We start from the raw sequence: 25,568 nt of genomic DNA, 5'->3' as shown, positions 1-25,568 counted from the left end.
CCAACCCTCCAGAGGACCCACCCATATTCCCCGATAACCAGTTGTTTTACGCAGGGCTACACAGCCTTTCCTCACTCTGTCCCCGCTCTCCCACCCACTCCGCATTCGACCCCAGGTTTGTAGTCCCCAGCCGAACAACAGACCGCCGTCTCCCGCCCAGCTGCCAGCCCGAACCCGCACCGCAGCGAGGGAGCCAGCTCCCCGCGCTCCTCGCAGGCGGGCGGCCAGGCAGCCGCAACTGGGTCGTTGGTGATTGACAGGAGGCTGGAGCAATGAGCCGCAGGGGCGGGACGCTGCGTCACTTCCTGGCTTTTCGGGCAGATGGGGTATATAATTTCGGTGCTCACGCAGCGCCCTCGCTCCCACAGTATGGCCGGCGACATTAGCTAGCGCTCGCTCTACTCTCTCTAACGGGGAAACAGCGGACTACAAGAGACTGAGCTGTATCTGCCTGTATTTCCAACAGACTCACGTTCAACTTTCGCTCACACACACACACACAAAAAGAAGCCGGGAAAATTTTATTAACCCTTTTTTAAAAAAGTTAATATAAAATTATAGCAAAAAAGGAACCTGAACTTTAGTAACACAGCTGGAACAATCCGCAGCGGCGGCGGCGGCGGCGGCGGCGGGAGAAGAGATTTAATTTAGTTGATTTTCTGTGGTTGTTGGTTGTTCGCTAGTCTCACGGTGATGGAAGCTGCACATTTTTTCGAAGGGACCGAGAAGCTGCTGGAGGTTTGGTTCTCCAGGCAGCAACCCGACGCAAACCAAGGATCTGGGGATCTTCGCACCATCCCAAGGTGGGTGCTCGGGGCTCTCGCCCACAGTCGGGTCTGGGGGCTGTCGCCGCCAGGGAGGCACCAGCCCCAGGCTGGGGGGCGGGGGGCTGGATTCCCGCAGCCTTCAGGTGAGGGCAGGTTCGCGGGCGGGGGTCGTTTGGGCGGCCGTGGAGGGCGGCCCCGGCGCTGGCGGGAGCGGCCAGGTCCACGCGCAGCCCGAGCCGGCTTCTCCCGCCACCGTTGCAGGGCCGGGCGCTGCCCGGGGGGAGGGGAGAAGGCCGGCGCCGCCGCGTGCTCAGGTAACGTCCCCCGCGCGGCGTGCGGGGCAGCGGGCGGCGCCGCTCGGGGTGGTTCGGCGGCCCTCGCCTCCCAACTTACCTCCCCCTCCGCGGGAGTTGGCGGTTCGGGGCCCCGGGTGAGGTGCCCGGGGGTGGGGGCTGCGCGGGCTCCCTCCCAGCAGGTGTGGCTCGGCGGGCTTAGTCAGGCGCTAATTCGGGCGTGTCTGCCTCGGGAATGGAGGTGGGAGGGAGCGGGACCGGAGTCCGACTCGTTCTCTCCGCGTGCTGCGGGAGGAGGGGGCCGGGCCGAGGGGCTGACGAGCAGGCCTCCCGCCCGCGGTCGGCGCTGGCAGCATGTGGCGCCCGGGCGGCGGGGATTGGGCGGGAGCAGCTGTGTCGCAGTGGCTGGGCCCCACCGCCGCCCTAACGTGCTCTGCACCAAAGCCTTTTCGGGGCGGCCCGGGGAGCCCACCGAGGCTTGCTCCCGACTCTCTTGACCTTGGGTTGTGTAACCTGTTACCGAGTCGGCGGGGTCCGGGCGAGGTGCGGGGTAGAGTGAGGCTTGCCTATATTCACGGGCTAGAGGCCCGTCCGAGCTCGGACATAATACCTTTAATGCCTAATCCAGCAAAGGAATCTGGGGCCCCAGCCTCCCACCCCGGGCAGTCACGCGAGAGAGCTGGGCGATCGCGCAGAAAAGGAGAGGTCTTGTAGTGGCCTTGATCCAATCGCAGACGAGGGCGCAGGCGACCCCTGGGGTGGCTGGGCCGGCTCCCCCCGGCTGGGCTCGCTAAGCACCCCTCGGCTTTCTAGGCTTCTCCGCGCACAAGTGCAGCTAGCTAGAGTGGCCGTGCGGCGGCGGCGGAGCCGGCGCGGCCGCTTCATTGAGAGGCGACGACCAATGAGCTCGTTGGCCCGACCGGGAGCCTGGCCCCGGGGTGTGGGCCAATGGGCGTTTCAGGAATGTTGGCTGCGCTCGCCGCCTTCTCTGACAAAAAGCAACTGGAGAAGGGAATCCAGGCGGACACGTGCTGCTGGGACTTTAAGGCGATGTATGTTGAAGGAATCTCCTGTAGAAGAGCATCGCGTTAGCTAAAGTGTGACCGGTTTCATTTTTCAAGCTTTGTGCGACACTTAAAAATGTCTTAATATAGCCCTTTACTCTAAGCACTTTATGTTTATAGGAAGCAGTTACTTACAAAATATGGGGAAGCTTAGTATTTCCTCCATTTCACAGATGGGAAAGCTCCCTGGTGTTGGTAATACGCCTTTGGTAAAACGATTGTGATGGGATTATCTAGAAAATGTTGTCAGGAAGAACTAATGAGTAAGAACAGTTTTATAAAATGAATAACAAAATTTTCTGCTCTGGCTCTTTAAATGGGTTGAAGCTTTATTTGTAAGCACACGTTCTTAATAAAGGGAAGGGAGTGTTTCTTCCCCGAGTTCTTGGGCAAAAATGCCAGAATTTAAGCTTGGGCTTTTTTGGTTAAGAGTTCCCTGAATCAAGGAGGAGAAAGGCTTATAAATGGGCAACTTGCTTTCTTTAAATGTTTGAGAACCGCTTTTGTACTTTAATCAGCTGAAATTGTTTTACTGCTTCAGTGTGGATCTTAAAATGATGGCAAAAGTTATACCTTCAAGGACAGGATGTTCAGTTTTGTTGAATTCGTGATTTAGTGCCATACGTTTTGTAGACACTTAAAATTTGTTAGGTCACTGTTAGAGTTTAGCACATTTCTGCTGTTGAAACATCTATTGGATTTAACAGAGATGTCCGTTGGTAACCTTCGAGGAACATTTTTCAGTGACCTCTCAGGCAGAGATCAACTGGTTAGGTTATTTATTCGGAGGTTTAAAAAAAAGTACCTGAAAAACAATACATGCTTGATACATCACCTAAAATCAATGGCCTGGCCAGAGAAAATCACTGGCTTCTGGTCTCCGAGGAGGTGAGGTGCAGGCCCTAGAGACCACAGAAGAGTTATCCGTCATCCAGAAGAGTAATGCATAATAAGATGGTTCGTGCATGACCTATGGCATGTCTAGATTTGAATTCAAATATCATCTAATAGCTAGCTGTTTGATATTTCCATGTCTCTAAAATGGAGAAAATAATGGTACCTACCTCATAGGGTAATTGTGAGGATTAAGTGGCTTAATACATATATAGTACTTAAAAACTGACTGACAAATAGTAACCATAAGTGTTAACATCTTTATATTTGATTCTTTACCCTTAAGGACAGAATCTTTTTTTCTTTTCTTTAAGCAAACCAGGCTGGAGGAGAAAGTATATCAGATACTTAACATTAAATGGTGCTGTACCAAGTTGATGTATTTTTATTCAAGTAGAGGAGATGGTGAGTTTTGGATTGCTTAATGAAGTTAAACCTTAATTCTTCCACGGAATAATCAGTCTTTAGTAGCTTTGTTCTTGTTTTAACGATATAAAAGTTTGGAAGCCAGAAAATCCTTCCTTGTCCTTACCTCACATCTCCAACCTCAGTAATACTGCCGAAATGCAAATAGACAAAAGTCATAGTCAAAAGACATTAACTAACAGACTGGAATACAGTTAACAACTTAACTACACTGTTTATAAAACATAAAACTTAAGGTTATGGAAAGGGTTAAGATGTCCTAAGAGGGCATCACTATTGATTAAAAGATAACAAGGATATTATGGGAAAATTCCTAGAAAAATACTTTTCCACACTGATGCAAGAAGAAACAGAAAATCTTAATAGTCCTATAACCATTGCATGAATTGAATTAATCATTAATCATCCCATGAATATAAATCTAGGCCCAGATGGTTATACTGGAGTGTTCTAACATTCAAGGAAGAAATAATTCCCACCTTCTTCATACATTCTAATAGTTAACAGAAAGGGAATACACATCACAGTTCCTTTTGGGGTTTGTATAATTTTGATATCAGACCCCTGACAAGCTGTGAAGGAATCAGAATTTTCATGCACTGCAGATGGGAATGGAAAACAGTACATCCACTTTGGAAAATGGTTTGGCAGTTTCTTAGTAAGTTAATACATCTGTCGTATGATCCAACCAGTCTAGTCCACTCATGTATCTGCCCAAGTGAACAGGAAATGTGTCCATACAAAGACTTTTACATGAATGTATTCATAACAGCTTTATTTTTCAATAACCCCCAAACTGAAAACAGGTCTCTATTAACAAGCAAATAGATAAACAAATTATGATTATTCATACGATAGAATACTCCTCAGTAATAAAAAAAAAGAGATGAACTGTTATTGATACATGCAACAAATAATTGTGCTGGAGAAAAAATAATAAGCCTCACAAGAAGTACTATACTGTAAGATTTCATGTCTGTAAAACCAGAAAATTCATAAGAATCTGACAGGCAGATCAGTGGTTGCCTGAGGATGGAGTTAAGGGGGAAGGGTAGATTATGGAGAAGCATGGGGTGATGCATGCGGTCAGTGTTTTGTGATAGTTTCCCAGGTATACGTGTATGTCAAGAATCTTGTGGATTTAATGTAAATGAAAAGATTCAAATGAATTTGAAGTTTAGAGTACTGTATGTCCCCAAATTCTTTGTACAGTAACAACGATGAATATGAATTTGGAGAATTTGAAAAGCTGCTGAAATAGTTTTATAGAAAAGATTCTGCTATAATCAGGTATAAGGATCCCAAAAAATACTTAATTGGAAGCCGTGTGGGGTTTGAAGAATTTGTGACATGAAAAATATTCCACAGACATGAACCAAGAGAAAAAAAGCCCATAGGGCCATTTTGAAGGAAATATTCCAGCAGAGCTGGAGAAAGTGGTAATCTGCCAAAATAAAACAATATGATATGAAAAATCTGACTAATAGTAAAACAGCATATCTTCTGAATACAGATATTTTGGGTTTTTTGAGCTTTTTATTGAAGCATAACACAAAAGTTAAGAGAATCATGGGCTTCTCTGGTGGTCCAGTGGGTAAGAGTCTGTGCTCCCAATGCAGAGGGCCCAAGTTCAGTCCCTGGTTGGGGAACTGCAGCAAAAATATCCCGCACGCCGAAACGAAGATGCCAGGTGCCGCAACTGAGACCCGGCACAGCCTAAATAAATAAATACTCATAAGTACATCTCTGATTTTCACAAATTTATCACATTCATGTAAACAGCGCTCAAATCTAAGGAATGTAACTAGCCAGAAATCCCCCTGTACCTCCTTCCAATTATAACCTATTCCCCTCTCCACCTAAGGGAACCACTATCCTGATTTCTGACACACCATAGATTAGTTTTCCCCATTTTATATGTAACATGGAGTCATTTAGTATGCATTATGCCTCCTTTGTTCAGCATTATGTTTGAGGTTTTTTAGTTCATACTCAATGTTGTATTTTGTGTCCATATGCCACAGTTTATCAAATCTATTGTTAATACGGGTATTTGAGTGATTTCCAGTTTGCTAATACAAGTATATGGCTGTGAACACTAGTGTAAGTGTCTTTTAGTGAGCAATATGTATGCTTTCCTGTTAAATATACACATACCTAGGAATGGAATTGCTAAGTCATAGGGTGTGCATGTAGTCAGCATAAGGATGCTGGTTGCTCCATATCTTCATCCAACACTTGTATTGTCTTTTTAAGTTTAGTTATTATTGTGGGTATATAGTGGTCTATGTGTTTCCCTTCAGACTAATGGAGTTGAGCATCCTTTCATATCTTTATTCACCATTTGGCTATCTTTTGTGAAATGCTTGTTCAAGTCAGCCTGTTTTTCTTTTGGGATCATTTTTCAGTTTGCAGGAGTTCTTTATATATTATGGATGAATTATCTGTCCAGTATGTGTATTACAAATATTTTATACCCTCTGGTTTCCTTTTTCATTTTATTAATGATAGCTTTAGAAACAAAAGTTCATAATTTTAATGTAGTCCCATTTATCAGTGTTTTCACCTTTAATGGTTAGTGGTTTTGTATCCTATTTAAGGTATCTTTGCTCATCCTGAGGTAACGAAGATGTTATTTTTTCCCTCTAAACTTTGTTTTACTTTTCATATTTAGATCTGCAATCCATCTGGAATTGATATTTTAATATGGTATGAGGGAATAGAAAGCACATGAAGCAAAGTTGGCCCATCTTTCCAAGCTTTAACTCCAAGTCAAGCTGGAACCCACTCTCTTTCTTTTTTGGGGGGGGGTGGCAGCACTGCGCAGCTTGTGGGATCTTAGTTCCCCATCCAGGGATGGAACCCGTGCCATTGGCAGTGAGAGCGCGTAGTCCTAACCACTGGACCGCCAGGGAGTTAATTCCCTGGAACCCACTTTCTGTTAAACATTTCCCACTCTCCTGTAGGCCATTTAGTAGAATTGTAGCATTTACCTTCAGTGTAATCTGAACAAATGACATAATACTGAGAATCTTTTTTTTTTTTTTTTAAACTAATTTCTCAAGGGAGACAAAAGGGGCACATTATATAGATCTTGTTTTATTTTTTTCTGGTATGGCTTGAGTTAAATAATACTGGTTAACAATATGTTGGAGAAAAGCAGTAGTCCAGACATCCAAATGAATAAGGAACAGATGATGTCTTCTAAAACTGACTTATTTCACACAGTAATTAAAGTTGAAATATAAAAAGAGGGAGTAGTATATGAGGTTTAACCTGCAGTTTTCCCTACTGAATTTTTGAGATTTCAAATGACATTGAATAGAAATAGACCATTTATGTCTATTTCCATAATGTCTTAGAATTGCCGGACTAAAATCTTGGACCAAACAAAAGCCTTTTTATAAGAAATGGCAGCTATGGGGAGGAAGTATGTTAGAAAATAAGAAATTTTGGTGAGGAAAGATAGTTTAATCTGATCTTTCAGGACTCTAAAATTGGCTTTCCTTTTTGCTTTAGAATTCATCTCAGACCTGAGCTGTATATTCTTAGTAATGAGGTAGGTTCACATGGGAAATTGTAGTGGATGGAGGTGAAGAGAATAAATATTTTACTAATTGTGGGAAGGTTAGAGGTGTTAATAGTTGTGGGAAGGTTAGATGAAAACTACCATCTATAATTTTAATATTGGAAAAGACATTTAGGACTAGTGGCATGTTCTGCTATTCATTCTTTCCTTCACTCAAATTTGTAAGCTAAAATAAAATCTTCAGTAAAGGACTGGGGGCAGTTGCAAAAATAGTAAATTACACCTCAGCATTAACTTTCCCAGAACTCATGCCTTGACTAAATGACTGCACCATATTGCAATATCAATAATTTACATTTAAGGAATTTACAACCCATTGCCAAAAAACCTTTTAGCGTAAATGTTTCAGAGTGAAAAGCTTCTTACTGAATTAAGCCTCTTATTACACTCCTCACAGCAGTTTCAGAAAAGTTTGAACTGCTATCTTTAAACCACCTTTCTTTGAGAGGTACACATTGAAAGTAATAATCAAATGAATGTAGCAGTAATTATACTCATTTAGTTTTTAGGTAAAGTTTGAGGTGGAGAAATTAGTACTCTGATTATAATTAACAGTGCATTCTGGGTTGATTTCTTTGAACAAAAGATAAAAACTTATTTCTCTGGATAATCTGAATTAAATTCTGGTCAGCCTAGACTTTGCTAAAGAATAATCTCATGTTCTAGGATGGGTTTGACTCAGACTACCATTACTAGTACTACTACCTTGGATATGGTGTTGAGGCCTGAAAGTAATGTGATAAGGAGAGTCTCTGAAACAGGTAAGTCAAGCTATTAGCTAAGGTCACAGTTCAGGGAAGCTTCAAATAGTTCAGTTGGGTGGCTTTTTGGGTAAATTACTTGATAGCCCTGAAACCAGTGATTTTTGCTTAAAGGAAGAAATCCACTAGAGGAATCTAATCACATGGAGGCCTTTTAAGTAAATGCAGGTTTCTAGGCACCATCTGCAGAGTATCTGACCTACAGTATCTGAGGGTAGAATCTAAGTGATAAGAGTGAAACTCTGCTCTAAAGGGTTTCTTCCACCTGCTTGAAGCATTCTGTTCCCTCCATCATTTACTTCTTTTACTTGATTTTTTAAAAAGTCTAACAAAGTGTACAATTAAGCAGTATTCAGTGTGTTTACATTGTTGTGCAACAGATCTGTAGAACTTTTCCATTTTGCAAAACAAACTACCCATTAAACACTAATTTCCCCTCCCTTCTTCCTCCAGCCCTTAGCAATCACCTTTCTTTATGATTTTGACTACTTTAGATGCTTCATATGAATGTATTGATTACCTCATTTAAGTGGAAACCTACAGTATTCATCCTTTTGTGACTGGCGTATTTCACTTAGCATAAAATTCTTAGATTCATCCATGTTGAAGCATGTGATAGGATTTCCTTTAAGACCACATAATCCATTTTATATATTATACCACATTGTCTTTATCCATTAATCCCTTGATGGACATTTGGGTTGCCTCCTTCTCTTGACGGTTGTGAGTAACAGTGAACATGAATGTGCAAGTGTTTCTTCCAGATCCTGTTTTGTATTATTTGTATATATACCCAGAAGTAGAATTGCTGGATCATGTGGTAAATTCTATTTTTAAATTTTTGGGGAATGTCCATACTGTTTTCCATAATGGCTGCACCATTTTACATTTTCACCAATAGTGCATAAGTGTTAAAATTTCTCCACATTCTTGCCAACACTTGTTATTTTATTTTTCCTTTTAAATAGCAGACATCCTGATGGGTGTGAGGTGGTATCAAGAATGTGATTGGCGTTTCTCTCATGAATAGTGATGTTGAGCATCTTTTTACATGCTTGTGGGCCATTTGTGTATCTTTGTTTTTGGAGAATTGTCTAAGTCTTTGCCTACTTTTAAATTGGGTTATTTGTTTTTGTTGTTGGAGTTCTTTATTTATTCTGGATATTAATCTTTTGTAAGGTGTATGATTTGCAAATATTTTTCCAATTCTGCCTTTTCACTCTGAGTGTTTTCCTATGATACATAAAAGTTAAGTTTTATGTAGTTCCATAGAAGGCTTTGCCAAATCCAATGCCCTAAAGTTTTTCCCTATGTTTTCTTATAGGTGTTTTGTGTCTTAATTTAGGTGTTTAACATTTTTTAAATATTTATTTATTTATTTATTTATTTATTTATTTGGCTGTTCTGGGTCTTAGTTGCGGCACGGGGGATCTTCGTTGCTGTATGTCGGATCTTTAGTTGCAGCAGCATGCGAACTCTTAGTTGTGGCATGTGGGATCTAGTTCCCTGACCTGGGATCGAACCCCCAGGCCCCCTGCATTGGGAGCGAGGAGTCTTAGCCACTGGACCACCAGGGAAGTCTGTTAATTTAGGTGTTTAAATCCATTTTGAGTTATATGGTGTAAAGTAAGTATCTAATTTCATTCTTTTGTGTGCAGATGCAGTTTTCTCAACACCATTTGCTCAAGAGACTCTTTTCCCAATTAGTCTTGCACTTTTGTTAAAGGTCATTTGACCTGAGGTGTTTACTTCTTAAATTTTTACATTAAAGAGTGTAGCCAGGGGAATTCCCTAGCGGTCCAGTAGTTGGGACTAGACGCTTTCACTGCGGTTGCCCAGTTCAGTCCCTGGTCGGGGAACTAAGATCCCACAAGCTGTGTGGTGTGTCAAAAAAAAAAAAAAAAAAAAGTACTCAGTTAGCCATTACAAGTATTATTGAATCAGATGACATAGAAGTCTCTTGTCATTTTAATTGCCTCTTTTCCCATGTTAACACCCCAGTTTGTTCTATTTTTATTAGACCACAGACTCTTTAAGAAAATTTATAATATAAAATATGGCATGCCATTAATGTTTTACTTTTCTGGCATAGTGACTAAGATCATTCAATCCATGTACTGTCATTTGTAAAGAGCATACTATTTGGGATATTTATCATGATCTGGGTGTGGCTAGGATCCAAAAAAAGCTTTATTTACAAAAGGAGGCTTATTTTCCCCTCAGAAATGTGATATTAATAATTTGCTGAAATTCTCAGCTGTTTGGTTTTCTCCTTCCTCTTTGTGTTCATGTATGGCATTGTATTAACTTCTTCAATTCTGTATCTCTGTTGCATCTTTCCTGCCCTTCGATATATTATTTTTTTGAGCCAACAGTTCTCCTAAGATTGTGTTTTTATAATCACTTGGTTGATAGACTGTTCAACTGTGTTTGGCTTAGGGTGTTTTAAAGCAATTCCTTTCATACTGTGACTTTGAAAAATCCTACTTGAAGGTTTCTATTAGGTGAGGAAGAGTTTGGTTGTAGAATTTATTAACAGTGATGAATGAGTGCAAGAGCATTCTTGTTCCATCAAGATGGAATAAGCACACTCTATTCTCACTAAATGCAACTTAAAAACCTGGACAGAATGCATGGAGCAGCTATCTGAGAACTCTGAAAAGTAAATGTTAGGTGAATTGGAGAAGGAAGCCAAAACTCAAAATATCACTGAAATAGCCGTGAGTTTGTTTCTTTTTTTCTCTGGTATCTCCTGGGGTGGTCTCAAAAGCTGCCAGAAACCTGGAACTGCACACAAACTGAGCTGAGAGAGGACTTTTTCTGGAATGCAAAGAAGGAAGGGAAGGGGGCCCCTCTGGGTTAGAGAGAGTGGGGAAAATCCCTTTTTTATTTTCGTATTGCTTTGCTTTTTTTCTATTCTTTCCTGCCACAGCTCAGGCAGTCCTGTAGCAGACTGCTGCAGAGTGGGGAAACTAAAGCCTTGGCTTTCTAGCCAGAGGACCAAGAAGCAGGCCATCTTCACTACCACCCCAGCACCCGCCACCGCCCGCAACATCCCCCCCACCCCTTGAGCCAGAAGTTGCTGTGGAGATTATGGAGAGAAAGAGGTGAAGAAGGTGATCCCTTAATGATTTATATGAACACTCCTTAGCTGCTCATGTGTGGATCTGACCCTAAACAGTGTATCAAAGGCTTTGAAAACTGACAGATTGGCCACTGGGTGGCACATATGCAGGCCAGCTCAGAATTCCATAGCAATGGCTTTAATAACTCTGAAGTCGTAACATAACCCATAGAAGTTGGATAAGAACAAGACTGAACTTAACCATTTCAACTGTCTGCTAGCACTTTTCTTTTTTTTTTTTTTTTTTTGGCTGCGTTGGGTCCTCGTTGTGGTGCACGGGCTTCTCATTGGTGGCTTCTCTTGTTACAGAGCACGGACTAGGCGCACGGGCTTCAGTGGTTGTGGCTCGCGGGCTCTAGAGCGTAGGCCCAGTAGTTGTGGTTCATGGGCTTAGTTGCTTCATGGCATGCAGGATCTTCCCAGACCAGGGATCAAACCCATGTCCCCTGCATTGGCAGGCAGATTCTTAACCACTGCACCACCAGGGAAGTCCCCTAACACAGTTCTTTAAAATCTGCATGCTCCATAGGATTTAAAGGAGATGTAAAATCATATAGTGTGATGTCCAGGATGCGATCATAAATTACTCGACATACAAATAAATGACCAGGAAATTCTTTCAAAGGAAGACAGTCAATAGACTCCAGCCTCTAGGTGATGCAGATCAAAATTTAAAAGCATCTATCATAACCATTCTATAAGAAGTAAGGAGAACACTTAGAAGTCTTAGCAGAGAAATAGAAGATGGAACTAAAAAATAACTACTGGAATAAAAAGTTTACTGAATGGGCTTTATTTAGTAGAATGGAGATGACAGAAGAGTGAGTGAACTTGAAAACAGATCAGTAGGAATTGCCCAGTGTGAACAACAGAGAAAATATTGAGACTGAAAATGAACAGATCCTGGTGGGACAAACCAGAAGTTTTAACATTTTGTGTCAGATTCACAGAAAGAGGAGTGTGATGCAGAAAAAATAATTGAGCAAATAGTCCACGTCTAGGTTCATTATAATGAATGGGTTCTATAACAGCTAAGATACTGGACAGTGAAATGACTAAGCTTCATTTATGCAGGTTAAGATAGCATTTCAAGTGGAAGATATATCTGTAGCTCATTAACAGAATAATTCTGTTAAATGAATCTTTTATTTTTTCTTTTTAAGAACTCACCCTCTAAATACCTGAATTATTATGGTGACAAATTTAAAAAACTGAATGGGATCATGTAGCAGTTTAGATTTTTTAAATTTAAGGCTCTTGGATTTTTTAGCGAGTTTGTAAGATCTAATCAAAATTATTGCCAGATGCAACAAATATTTTAGGGCCTGCTGTGAACTGGCCTAGGCACTGAGGATGGAAACAGTAAAACATTCAATCCCTAACTACATGGAATGATTCTGGTGGGATTAACATGAATACCAAAATAGCCATACAACTAAGGCACTTAGGTAAGCCTTCTGAGTTTTAAAACATTTTAATGGCAGATTTGATCTGGTGGGGGTAGTGGGGTGGCTTGAGCTGGAGGAAGGGAGGTGGGGACAGAGGTTCTAGGTAGAGTGAAATCCATTCAGCAGTATCCAGAACAGTCAAAGTTTGCACCTGTTGTTTCAGCATAATTATAAGGTTCTTGTTCACTCTCAGGTGGCTTGATTTGGGTGAATTAGTTATCTATATATCTGTCAATGTACACTTTATTTGCTTTAATTATTCTTCTCATTGTGTCTTTTGTGTGTGTGTGTGTGTGTGGCTGCCTTGGGTCTTTGTTGCTGCCCGCGGGCTTTCTGTAATTGCAGTGAGCCGCGGGTTTACTCTTCATTGCAGTGCGCGGGCTTCTCATTGTGGTGGCTTCTCTTGTTGCAGAGCACAGGCTCTAGGCACAAGGGCCTAGAGTAGTTGTGGCGCACAGGCTTAGTTGCTCTGCAGCATGTGGGATCTTACCGGACCAGGGCTCAAACCCGTGTCCCCTGCATTGGCAGGCAGATTCTTAACCACTGCGCCACCAGGGAAGTCCCTCATTGTGTCTTTATCATATAATGTGTCAGATGAGAAGGGGGGGGGATCCCTGGAGATCTGAAGATTAGATAATAGTTTACTCTTTGGAGAGAGTAAAACAGGATCTTTCTGAAGTAAGGGAAGCAGGTACAGTTGAGGGGTAAAATCACTAAACTGAAAACAGAATAAAAAGTTTATACTGAGTGTGAGATCCCTAGCCCTTTATCAGCTCTTTTACCTACCAGAAATCTTAATATGTTCCAGGCAAGAGAACCGAATATTTGGGTAATCTGACCTACCCAGGAAAGAACAACAGCAAAAAAACACGGAGTTCCCCAGTGAAACAGCCTAGATAGAGAGAGGTCCACTAAACAAGCATAGAACTTCTGACTAGCTAAGTCTTAGCACCCTATTCTTGGCCAAGAACCACTTAAAAGAAACGTTGAAAGAGGAGACATTTGGGGGAACATCTGAGGATAAATTTGGATAAGTGTGTAGAAAACAGAAGCAAATGAAAAAGCAAGACAGCTTCTAAGTCCAGAAAAAAAAGCTATACAAGAGAGGAAAAGTTCTTGTTATACTATATCTAGCTCAGCCACAGAACACATTTAAGTCTTAACATCCTATAGTTAACACTGCTGTATGATATGTGAAGAAAATGTTAAGAGAATAAACCCTGAGTTCTCAACACACCGAAAAATTTTTTTTCTTTTAATGCCTTTTTTAAAAAATTGTATTTATGTGAGGTAATGAAAGCTAACTAAACTTATTGCAGTAGTCATTTTGCAGTATACATAAGTGAAATCACTATGATGATGGGCACCTGAAACTGTATGTCAACTATATCTGAATAAAACTGGGGGAGGGTAGTTAACTTTAATCACCCCTTTTCAGTTCTATTCACTATTTATGTTATGTCCCGTGGATAGAAGAGAATATTTGCAGGAGTGCTTAATTCTAGTGGGAAGTCAGTAGGTAATGACATTAGCCAATAGCATTATTGGAAGATCTGAATTAGATCTCTAAAGAGATCCCTGTGCTCCAGAATTTTACTTAATGCTTCTAATGTTTATAGTGGGTATTTTTATTATTTACGTTCATATTCAGTATTTGAATTCTTATTATCTAGTAGGTAACTTTTGTATGCATTATGTAATTTATTCTTATCAGTCATGTGAGGTAGGTTTTATTAAACCAAGCCCAGGGGTAATTGTAAGAAATGTCACAAAGCAGAAAAGCAATAGCTTCAATAAGAGCCTCATGTTTTCCTTTAGTTCTGGTTATTCCTTTTTGCATGAAGGCATATTCTTTGTAGAATTGAAATATTGTGGGTTCTGGAATGTTTGCACATTTAGTGACCTTGAATCTTAGAAATATGAAACTGAAAGCTACTACTTCAGTACCTAAGACAATCTATAAATTTGTATTAACTCAGAACTGGGTCTTAATTGCAACTGTTTTTCCTTCCCTGAACAACAGATTGAACCATTTTTAAAATTTGAAACAAACTGCAAAAACATGGCCAAGTCTAATATGTATTTTCTTCTTTAGATAAACAATCATTAGCACCTTTTAAAAAGAGTAATTGTTAGCTCTTTTTAAAAGTTGCTTTGTAAAAAAAAAAGTTGCTTGATAAAGTTATGGGCAAATAGGCTTTATAATTAATCATTAGCGAGGCTAAATCATTTAAGTTTTCAGATGGGTCTGAGTAGTGTTCAATTTAATCTACCAGTGGGAGGAATTACTACTGCCTTGGGACTGGTCATCCAATAGCCCATTGGGCCAATAACATTTTCTTTTAGAAAAATGATGAAACAGGCACAAAATTCTAGCAGGATTGATTGGTATTATGTTTGCCTTTAATACAAAAGAATAAGCATACCTATTTCTGTGCTGGCTGTGCTGTTGAGGATTTCTCTCACAAGGTCTTAACTGGAAAAGAAAATTTTAATGTGCCATTTTCTTGGGTATACAAGACTGAGTTGCCAAATATTAAGAGGCTTAAAACATATTTCTAGCCTTTAATCTGGCCATTTTAAGCTGTCCTGTGGGAATATTTTATGTTAACTTTCTCTTTATAGTGGTCACACTGAAGAGGAAGCACTACCTTAGGTCTCAGTTGGGTAGATTAAGACTAGCCCATGACTTCCTTTTTGCTGTCTACTGCCTTACTGCCTTTCAACTTTGTTGAAATGGGCATTTTGTCATCACATTAGATAGAGTGTAACAGTATTCCCAAGATCTTACGGGTATGCTTGTACTATTGAATTGTCAGCCAAAGGCATTTTTGGGTTTTTTTGACAATGCTTCTAGACCTTTAAACAGCACTGGGCATTGTGATTAGCTGCCAGTTTGATAGAAGAAAATAGTAGCAAAACTGTGTGAGAGTACCAGCTTACTTTTGCTGTCAAACTTTTAAATCTCTTTGCCAATCTAATTGGTGAAGGAAATGTTGCTTTTTAAATTGTAATTCATATAGTAAGGTTAAAAATCAGAATTTGAGGGACTTCCCTGGCAGTCCAGTGGTTAAGAATCTGCACTTCCAGTGCAGGGGGCGCAGGTTTGATCCCTGGTCGGAGAACTAAGATCCCATGTGCTGTGCGGTGCACCGCCCCACCCCACCCCCCCAAAAAATCAGAATTTGATAGGGGAAAAAAGTATCTCATTTTAACTTGTATTTCTTTAATCACTTAGTGAAAGGTAATGTTTTCCCTTGGTTTATTGGCCTTTGGTATTTCCTCTGTACATGGCCTATTTACATTATTTTGTCTATTTTTCCCTCCCCCCCCATTTGTCTTTTTCTTAATAAATTGCAAATATGTAGTATAATTTTCTGGGTTTTGGTTTGCTTTTTTGTTTTTTACACACTAGCAAAATGTATCCATCTTTTTTTTTTTTTTTTTTTTTTTTTTGCGGTACGCGGGCCTCTCACTGTTGTGGCCTCTCCCGTTGCGGAGCACAGGCTCCGGACGCGCAGGCTCAGCGGCCATGGCTCACGGGCCCAGCCGCTCCGCGGCATGTGGGATCTTCCCAGACTGGGGCACGAACCCATGTCCCCTGCATCGGCTGGCGGACTCTCAACCACTGCGCCACCAGGGAAGCCCCTGTATCCATCTTATTTGGTGGGTATGTCAATATATATTTTTTATTTTTTTATTATTATTAAATTTTTTTGTGCGGTACACGGGCCTCTGTTGTGGCCTCTCCCATCGCGGAGCACAGGCTCCGGATGCACAGGCTCAGTGGCCATGGCTCACGGGCCCAGCCGCTCCGCGGCATGTGGGATCTTCCCGGACCGGGGCACGAACCCGTGTCCCCTGCATCGGCTGGCGGACTCTCAACCACTGCGCCACCAGGGAAGCCCCAATATAAATTATTTTGAAACAAAACTAAATGTTGGTATTCATAAGAGAAGCTGGAACAAGAATGTGACAACAAATATTAAATGTGATCTTAAATCATTGGAAACCTTTGAGACCTTTGTAATTTTTATGAGAGTACTGTTATGAATTAATCATCCTCTTTTTGGTTAAATAATAGATCCGAGTGGGACATACTTTTGAAGGATGTGCAATGTTCAATCATAAGTGTGACAAAAACTGACAAGCAGGAAGCTTATGTACTCAGGTAAGTCCTGTAAAGCAAGTGTTGGTTAATCAATTTCAGTCTGAATCATACTTTACATGGAATAGCAAATCATTTTTCTGGATCTTAGTTCTATAATTGTTTTCATCTTATTTTTTAAAATATGGTGTAAAATAAAATGTTTACTTCCAATGTCCCTAGGCAGTAGGTTTAAAGTCTTACCTAATAGCTCTTCAAGATGGTTGCCATCTTTACTACCTCCTTGAGGTTAGCAGGAAATGTCTGTGAAGGAGGGGAGGGTAGACTGGCACTGTTCCCTTGACCACAGTCCCTGATACAGGTCTTCCTTTTTAGTATATGCCTCTCTCTCGGAACTTCAGGCAAAGTGAAAATTAGCTTCATCATACAAATAGGATTGCTGTATGTAAGAGAAGAAAGCCGTGCAACCTTTTTATAGGTACAAAGATACTATATTGAATTCTTATAATAATATTATAATGGGCCTTGGGGCTATTGTATTGAACATGGTGCCTGCTTTTTACAAAGCTTGTGCTTGGCATATACAGATGTTTATCAAATGATTATTATGTGCCAGATCCTAGGGATATAATGGTGAGTAAAAACAAACATTCCTTTCCTCATAGAGCTTATTATCTAATGAAAAGTAATGAGATAGTTACAGAAATACACAAGAGTGAGCAGGTCAAGATGAGGTAAAGTATGAATTTAGTGTCCTAGGTTAGGTTAGGTTAGGTTAGGTGAGGAGGAAAGTTGACTACTAAAAGAGAGTTTGTGTAAGAGAGTTAATATGCTTTATACCTAATTTAAGTTCTGTTTCTGTGGGGTCCTAGAACCCTACACTGATTTTTATATAATAAAAGAGGAAGAATACTACAGTACATTATTTGCCTCCTTGAGATCTTAACATTTAAAATTATTAGCCAAAAATTTACATTGTAAATGACAGTGCAACCGTAGATTAAGCATCTCAGTAGTACATAAACATTGTTATAATATTGTGATTTTTTTTTAAACTGCAGTGAGAGTAGCATGTTTGTCTCCAAGAGACGTTTCATTTTGAAGACATGTGGTACCACCCTCTTGCTGAAAGCACTGGTTCCCCTGTTGAAACTTGCTAGGGATTACAGTGGGTTTGACTCAATTCAAGTAAGTAATCAAAAAATATTTATCCTTTTGTGGGGTGGGGCATAAATATTAGGGTCCGGTGATGTGCCTGGTAAATAAATTTGTATACTTGTTCAGTTTTAATGGGTAAAGACGTTCACAACATGGGGAGAAAGAGTGCCTGTTGCTCATTAATAGCAAAAAATATGGAGGAACCAGAGAATGAGTTGGGATAAAACTCAAATGGGAGAAAAGAAAACCAGACACTTTCAGTAGTTAATTCCTTAATATTATTACTATGAATGGTAGAGAAACTAAGAAAAAGAAAAGCAAGAAAAATCATCCAGTCTTCATAATAAAGAATTGATTATGTTAAAGAGCAATAGTCAGTTAATTCTTGAATGCTATCAGAATTTATACTTAGGGTATAATTGTTCTGATAAGCAAATGTTGAATTTTAATAATTTACTTAACTATGGCAAAGGATAGCTGTCATTAGGACCTAAAACAGTTTTTGTTAATTATTGACCCTTTTAAGAAGATCTAAATTTAGCAATATGTTCTTAATTTTTGGATCACTGGCTCTTTTGAAACTAAACATACACATGTTCTGCCACGAAATTTTTGCTTACATGCCTGTTATAAAGCTCAGATTAGGGACTCCCTGGTGGCGCAGTGGTTAAGAATCCACTTGCCAATGCAGGGGACACAGGTTCGAGCCCTGGTCCAGGAGGATCCCACACGCCATGGAGCAGCTAAGCCCGTGCGCCACAACTACTGAGCCTGCGCTCTAGAGCCCATGCTCCGCAACAAGAGAAGCCACCGCAATGAGAAGCCTGCGCACCGCAATGAAGAGTAGCCCCTGCTTGCCACAACTAGAGAAAGCCCACGCACAGCAACGAAGACCCAACACAGCCAAAAAACTAAATAAAACAAATTGATTTTTTTTTTTTTGCGGTACGCGGGCCTCTCACTGTTGTGGCCTCTCCTGTTGCAGAGCACAGGCTCTGGGCGCGCAGGCTCAGCGGCCATGGCTCACGGGCCCAGTCACTCCACGGCATGTGGGATCTTCCCAGACCGGGGCACGAACCCGTGTCCCCTGCATCGGCAGGTGGACTCTCAACCACTGCGCCACCAGGGAAGCCCAAAATAAATTAACTTAAAAAAAAAATGAAAACTCCTGCTCTAGGGAATTCCCTTGCCGTCAAGTGGTTAGGACTCCATGCTCGCACTGCCAAGGTTCCAGGTTCAATTCCCTGGTCTGGGAACTAAGATCCCAGATGCCACGTGATATGGCACAGAAAAAAAACAAAGAAAAAGAAACTTCTGCTCTAGAAATAAATATTGTACCTTGTCTCTACAGTTGTGATGACCCATCATTAGTAGTTGGGCATTTTTTAGTTTCTAGAAATTCAGTGAAACAATCTACATGGTTAATGTTCTATTTAGACTCTATTCACAGCTGAAAAACAAAGTTGCTCTGTATAACACTAACCCATGGGTATTGGTCTGAAACCTTGCTCTTTGACACAGTGGCCTTTGCTTTTGTTTGTCGGCCAGCAAAGTACTACACATCTATTAAGTATATTAAAGGAAAAACACTATATTAGGTGTCATTGGGGAAGATATTTGTGGAGATAGTTTTGATTTTGATATGTATATGTAGAAAATAGTTGATTGGTTTAGGAAAGGTGATAGAGTTCAGTGTATGAAGTTATCTCTCTGTCTTTTTATAGAGCTTCTTTTATTCTCGTAAGAATTTCATGAAGCCTTCTCACCAAGGGTACCCACACCGGAATTTCCAGGAAGAAATAGAGTTTCTTAATGCAATTTTCCCAAGTAAGTTTAAATAGAATTGAATCCTGCTTTCTTAAAGTTAGAAGATATATTCTCTCAAATATATGTGTGTGTGTGTGTGTGCGTGCGCGCCTATGTATCAAATGCAGCACATTATATAGTTAAGATAACTATATCATTGTAGCTGATTACAATTTTTGGGGTATGTTGTGTAAGTGTTGTTGAAATGATGGGGGAAGAATCAAGGAATTAATCACCTGCCAGAGGGAGAGCTCATCTTCATCTAGGCAGTTGCTCTCATTTATATCTAACTTAGTGGTTATGAAGGCTGTAATCCCTTCATCCAGAAAAATGCCCAGTCACCTCATAAACCCATGCTAAGACACTGGTCCATGTTAAGAAACTCTGAGCATTCTATATAGGAATTTTTTTTTTTTTTTTTTTTTTTTGCGGTATACGGGCCTCCCACTGTCGCGGCCTCTCCCGCTGCGGAGCACAGGCTCCTGACGTGCAGGCCCAGCGGCCATGGCTCACGGGTCCAGCCGCTGAGCGGCATGTGGGATCCTCCCGGACCGGGGTACGAACCCGCGTCTCCTGCATCGGCAGGCAGACTCTCAACCACTGCGCCACCAGGGAAGCCCTCTATATAGGAATTGACCTAGCTTAAAAATGGTCAACTTAGTGAGAGCATAGTGTCACTTCAACTAAATTGGCAAGATTTTTTCCATCCATTTGCTAAGCTTTTATTTATAGACCTTCCTTTGTGAGCTTCAAGGACAGGGAAGTAAAGTTTATCTAATCTAACACCCTCATAATACCCTAAAGGAGGCTGAAAACCTAGATGATTTTAGTAACATGGGACAAAGTTGTTCACAGGAATGATTTAAAAAGAAAATCAGATTTCTATCCTACTGTTCTTATCTCATCTACTAATATGAAATTGTACTAGTTATATAAATAAGAGTGCTGAGTATAATTTAGATATCTACCAACTATTAATTTACTGTGTTTAATGAGGCTTTGAAACACTATGGACAGGAGGACGTATTACATAAAATAACTTTTTACTTGCGAGAGTAGATAAATGGGTGGCCAAATTCCATTTCCTAATGGAGTTTTAGGGGAGAGTAAACCATAGTTTTCTCAGCACCATTTAGACTGACTCACTAGCTGAAGTGCATCTCTAAATGACAGCCAGTAAAGTTTTTTCTCAAAAGGTGAGGGGGATCCTGCTTACTTGCTATCGAATGGATCTGTTAAATTTATTTTATGTTCTCCTTCAACAGATGGAGCAGCATATTGTATGGGACGCATGAATTCTGATTGTTGGTATGTTGGACCCAATTTGATGGAAGTTTTGTTCTACATAAGATTTACCTTGAACTTGGAGTTGTCATTTTTAGAAACTATTTTGTACTTTTATATAGGTACTTGTATACTTTGGATTTCCCAGAGAGTCGGGTAATCAATCAGCCAGATCAAACCCTGGAAATTCTGATGAGTGAGCTTGACCCAGCAGTTATGGACCAGTTCTACATGAAAGATGGTGTTACTGCAAAGGATGTCACTCGTGTAAGCATTTTCAATAATAATTCTGTATTCTGCTTGGTGACTAAATATTTTAGCTCATTGTCCATTTATTTTTCAGATTTGTTTCTAATTCAGTCTTTGGGCTTTTTTCTAGGAGAGTGGAATTCGTGACCTGATACCAGGTTCTGTCATTGATGCCACACTGTTCAATCCTTGTGGGTATTCAATGAATGGAATGAAATCGGATGTAAGTAAGACTATCTTGCTTAATAATTGAAATATTTTTAAATAATTTGAAATATTTGAAATAATTGAAATATTTAAAGCCCTTTCCATTATTAATACAAAACTATTTCTCTAAGGGAACTTATTGGACTATTCACATCACTCCAGAACCAGAATTTTCTTATGTTAGCTTTGAAACAAACTTAAGTCAGACCTCCTATGATGACCTGATCAGGAAAGTTGTGGAAGTCTTCAAGCCAGGAAAATTTGTGACCACCCTGTTTGTAAATCAGGTAATGTATTTTATTATCGACAATAAAATCTTACAGAAAATAAAGATAGTGAGGCATGTCGTAAAATGTATTCTGAGATGGCACGTAATCAGTCATATATTCAGAGGTACTACTAATTGAGGTGTTTGGTAGATGAGAAGCTTTATGTGTTTCATTAGACTTCTGTTGGTCCTTGTTTTTATATCTAACCCAGTTCATGGGCTCCTCTTGTCCTATTTTCCCTGTTGATAGACCTTGGGGTGGGGGGTGCCGGGGGACATAAGGTACCCCACTTCCTCCCACCCCTAAGAAGTCAGCTAAAATATTTCAGTGCCACAGTTTGACTAAAATAGTAGTCTTAAATATTTATTGCATGACTGATTTGTTTGAAAATATTTCTGCAGATTGGAAGCACTCATGGTTAATTTAATTTTTTCCCCAGAGTTCTAAATGTCGCACAGTGCTTTCTTCACCCCAGAAGATTGAAGGTTTTAAACGTCTTGATTGCCAGAGCGCTATGTTCAATGATTACAATTTTGTTTTTACCAGTTTTGCTAAGAAGCAGCAACAACAGCAGAGTTGATTAAGAAAAATGAAGAAAAAACGGAAAAAGAGAACACACATAGAAGAAGGTGGTGGCTGCTTTTTAGATATTGATACCAAGGGCCATGCTTTCCATAACCACCACCTTGTAGTTGCAGAAAGCCCTAGATGTAATGATAGTGTAATCATTTTGAATTGTATGCATTATTATATCAAGGAGTTAGATATCTTGCATGAATGCTCTCTTCTGTGTTTAGGTATCCTATGCCACTCTTGCTGTGAAATTGAAGTGCATGTAGAAAAAACCTTTTACTGTATGAAACTTTACAACACTTGTGAAAACAACTCAATTCGGTTTATGCACAGTGTAATATTTCTCCAGGTATCATCCAAAATTCCCCACAGACAAGGCTTTCGTCCTCATTAGGTGTTGGCCTCAGCCTAGCCATCTGGGACTGTTCTATTAAATTGCTACCAGGATTTTGCATCCAGTTACCTCCACTTTCTAGAACATATTCTCTCCTAATGTTATTGAAACCAATTTCTACTTCATACAGATGTTTTTGCAGCACCAATCAAAGTTCTTCTTCCACGAGTCGAGTCCTCTACGAAAATGACTGCAGTTATCCATTTTGTGTATTACTATCTCACTGCTTCCTATACTAGTGTGACTTTGATTCATTCCTCACCATGGTGTCTCCCTCCCAACCACACCCCCTCCATAAAGCAATACACTGTTACACTGTGGGTTTACACTAACCTTATTACCCCAGAGGGGGAACGGGGGTGGGGGTGGACTCTGGGCTTAATTTTCTTTTAAGGTCAAGGGATTTTGGCATTTTTCGTTACCATGAGCTCTTTTGGAATAAGCTGGTGTTGATTAGCGAAGAAGGTGTAGATTGATACTAGGGAATATTGGCAGAACTGTATGGAAACTGTATGCCATTCTGTGCCCCCCATTAAATGAGATTAGCTTCTCATGGGTACCATGTCTTTATTAACTTGCTAAGTAGTAATATAAAAAAATAATCACTAAGTTTGTTAGCAAGGAGATTTAAGATAAAGGTTGTGTTGGATTCAACAAGTTAAGTCAGCTCAGATGATTCACCTCAACTTTTACTTTCATAGCCATTTCCACTAATTTCTATTAATGATATGCCATAAACTTTCGTTCAAAGCAGAATCGATGTCTTTGCCATCTTTGTGACTTAAAAAGTTCTGTGACTTTGTGATGCATGTGATAGTGTTCTGACGGTTCCTCTCACTGGTATTTTCTTTCTCCACATGGAGTAACATCAAGTGATGAACAAGGACTGTTCAGGTTATTCAGACATACTACATAGTGAAGCAGAGTGCTATCCATAAAACATAACATACAAAATTCCAAAATGGTCAATGGGAAATGACTAGAAATACAGGCTTAAAAGAGTTGGCATCTTTTCGCTGTATTTGCTAATACGGACATTTATTTAAGCAGCTGAGAAAACAGCAAAGTTGACTCAATTTTGTATTTTTTCTTGTCCTCAAACAATTTTTGATTCTTTCTGGATTGATGCAGTGATGTTTTTGTTCCTTCCGTATTTATAAATGAAACGCTTTTTTTTAGTGTTTCTAAACATAAATTCTACTTGGTTTGAAATCAAGTGGTTGGAACACTTTTGACTTTTAAACATGTTGATTCAGAGCTTCATTGAAGAAGCTTTCAATCAATGGATCAGTCCGATTCTGTAATTAGTGCACAGTACCTGATGTTTTGGTGCTATTATGAGGACCAATGCTCAAAGTGGATTTTGTTCTTGAACAGTGTCCCAGTAGATTTGATGAACATTTATTGGCTTGAGGTCTGATCCCTGCCCCAGCCCAATAGATTTAAGATTTCTATTTAATGTTGAGAAACTCCACAAATTTGTATGGAACAAAGCCTAGAAAAATAAAAACTATAGATTGAATAGTAATCTAAATTAATCCTAGTGTGTATGATAGAGGAGGGAAAATTTTGGTGCCATAATTTCTCTCTTCATGGTGTTGAACTTAAATCAGTTGAAATGTATTTCTGTACCACAATTTAAGCTTCAATAAAGGTTTGCCTAATTCATTGTCTAGTGACATTCAGAAAGTTTTCTGTTGATGTATTTTTTAAAATTGTATACATGACCAAATACTAGACATCTAAAGTTTTTATAATTAATTGAGTAAATCAATATTTAATGATCATTTTTTAAGATTTATGGGAGTTGTCATAAAGATAAGATCTCTAAGCTTCTGGGAGAACAGATTTAAACATTTTTTTGTTAGTGGCTTCATACCTGAAGCTCAAAGGAAATCATCCGGGCTATATACCAGGATATCAAAGAATAGAAAGGGTGTAAGTAGTAAGAATAAGAATGCTAGAGTTTGGAGCTAGAAAAGTGAAAAGTTTGAAGGTGGAATAGTCTAACATTTATTATGAAATAGGCTCTTGATGGTGGGGTGGGAGCAGAGTTTAACTCATGGTTATTTCTATTAACTAGAACAGAGTTACAAGCTTTTGATCATTGTGCCATGCAGGTACATATCTCATCATCTGAGTTAAAAAGGGTTGATCATAGAAAAGCAGGTTGTTACATATGTGTGCAATACTTACAGCACCAGATTCTTTTACATAAACAGGTAACTGAGTTTGGCAGACACTTGGTGTTAATCAGATTCAGGGACATAATCTGAAAAATATGGTAAATGTGATATCATACTATGAAAGATAAAAGGCTTTTATTGTCCTAGCCAGATAACTCACCATTTCCTGGCTACCCACCTTCAAACTTGACATTCTCATCTACCCTTTTTGTCATAATGGAAGAAGTATTGGTCCTTTGGATTCTATCCACCCATTCCTACCTTCAGAGACTTTCTGAGTTCACTGCAAGCATGTCCACTGTTGATCACCATCAGTTTGTTTTACTTTTCTAGTTTCTTCCCACTTGTGTTTGCTCCTTAGTGTCTACTTTATTAGTCCTTCACAAGATGACAAATGTCCATTCTTACCCCAGACTGAACCCTCTTCAGACTACTTCTTGCAATCTAGCATTTTCCTGAGTTGTTGAAACCGGAAACCTAGGATGAAATTGAGGCAGGGTCGTAGAGATACCTGTTAAGTGACTAAGATTGGAAGAAAGCCATTGGCGGTGTCAAGAGATGTCCAATATGCTGTTGGATATGTGAGCTAGGAGCCCATAAAAATAGGTCGAGATTTGTAATTAAACATCTTAATTGGATGTCTATTAAAAAAATTGTACCTTGAACCTTCACACCCTAGCTTTGATAGTCCTCAGTTCTGCTTTGGTACATTCATCTGTCCATTATGCACACCTCTTATTAGGTAAGGTTTATTAAAAAAATTGAAATACACAAATTTTAACTACAATTTTGAAAATGGATACTTTCAGCCCACAGCCATATCAGGACAAGGGAAGTTTCCCTTATATACCCCTACCTAAGTGACAAAGCACTACCCCTACTTTAGTTGGTAGTTTAACTACTATCCATATTATTTCACCATAGACTAGGGTTTCCCTCCCCCCCCAGCTCTGAAACTAAATTGAATC

General features: G+C 40.0%; 1 protein-coding gene across 2 annotated transcripts; it reads left to right on the top strand.

Annotated features, from left to right (window-relative positions):
- The first annotated feature begins 371 nt into the window (after positions 1-371).
- Positions 372-24,087, top strand: AMD1 (adenosylmethionine decarboxylase 1). Of its 2 annotated transcripts, none has more exons than XM_060114823.1 (9): positions 372-803; positions 16,451-16,537; positions 17,536-17,662; positions 19,357-19,459; positions 20,704-20,746; positions 20,845-20,989; positions 21,102-21,194; positions 21,310-21,465; positions 21,887-24,087. In XM_060114823.1, the coding sequence occupies exons 1-9, from the start codon at positions 694-696 to the stop codon at positions 22,025-22,027; spliced, it is 1,005 nt and encodes a 334-aa protein (XP_059970806.1). In that variant the 5' UTR covers positions 372-693; the 3' UTR covers positions 22,028-24,087. The 2 variants fall into 2 exon arrangements, with proteins under 2 accessions (XP_059970806.1, XP_059970808.1); XM_060114825.1 differs by lacking the exon at positions 372-803 and adding an exon at positions 10,809-10,901.
- The last annotated feature ends 1,481 nt before the right edge of the window (positions 24,088-25,568 follow it).

This window comes from Mesoplodon densirostris, chromosome 12, assembly GCF_025265405.1.
Source record: "Mesoplodon densirostris isolate mMesDen1 chromosome 12, mMesDen1 primary haplotype, whole genome shotgun sequence".
In the NCBI taxonomy this organism is placed as follows: domain Eukaryota; kingdom Metazoa; phylum Chordata; class Mammalia; order Artiodactyla; family Ziphiidae; genus Mesoplodon; species Mesoplodon densirostris.
Note: the sequence above shows the minus strand (reverse complement) of the source record. Positions and strands in the feature narration are given on the sequence as shown.

Excerpts from the sequence above, each read along its gene's own strand:
- AMD1 (XM_060114823.1), top strand. The coding sequence starts at position 694 with ATGGAAGCTGCACATTTTTTCGAAGGGACCGAGAAGCTGCTGGAGGTT. Across the intron at positions 19,460-20,703 it reads TCTTAATGCAATTTTCCCAA|ATGGAGCAGCATATTGTATG; the intron begins GTAAGTTTAAAT and ends CTCCTTCAACAG. Across the intron at positions 21,466-21,886 it reads CCACCCTGTTTGTAAATCAG|AGTTCTAAATGTCGCACAGT; the intron begins GTAATGTATTTT and ends TTTTTTCCCCAG.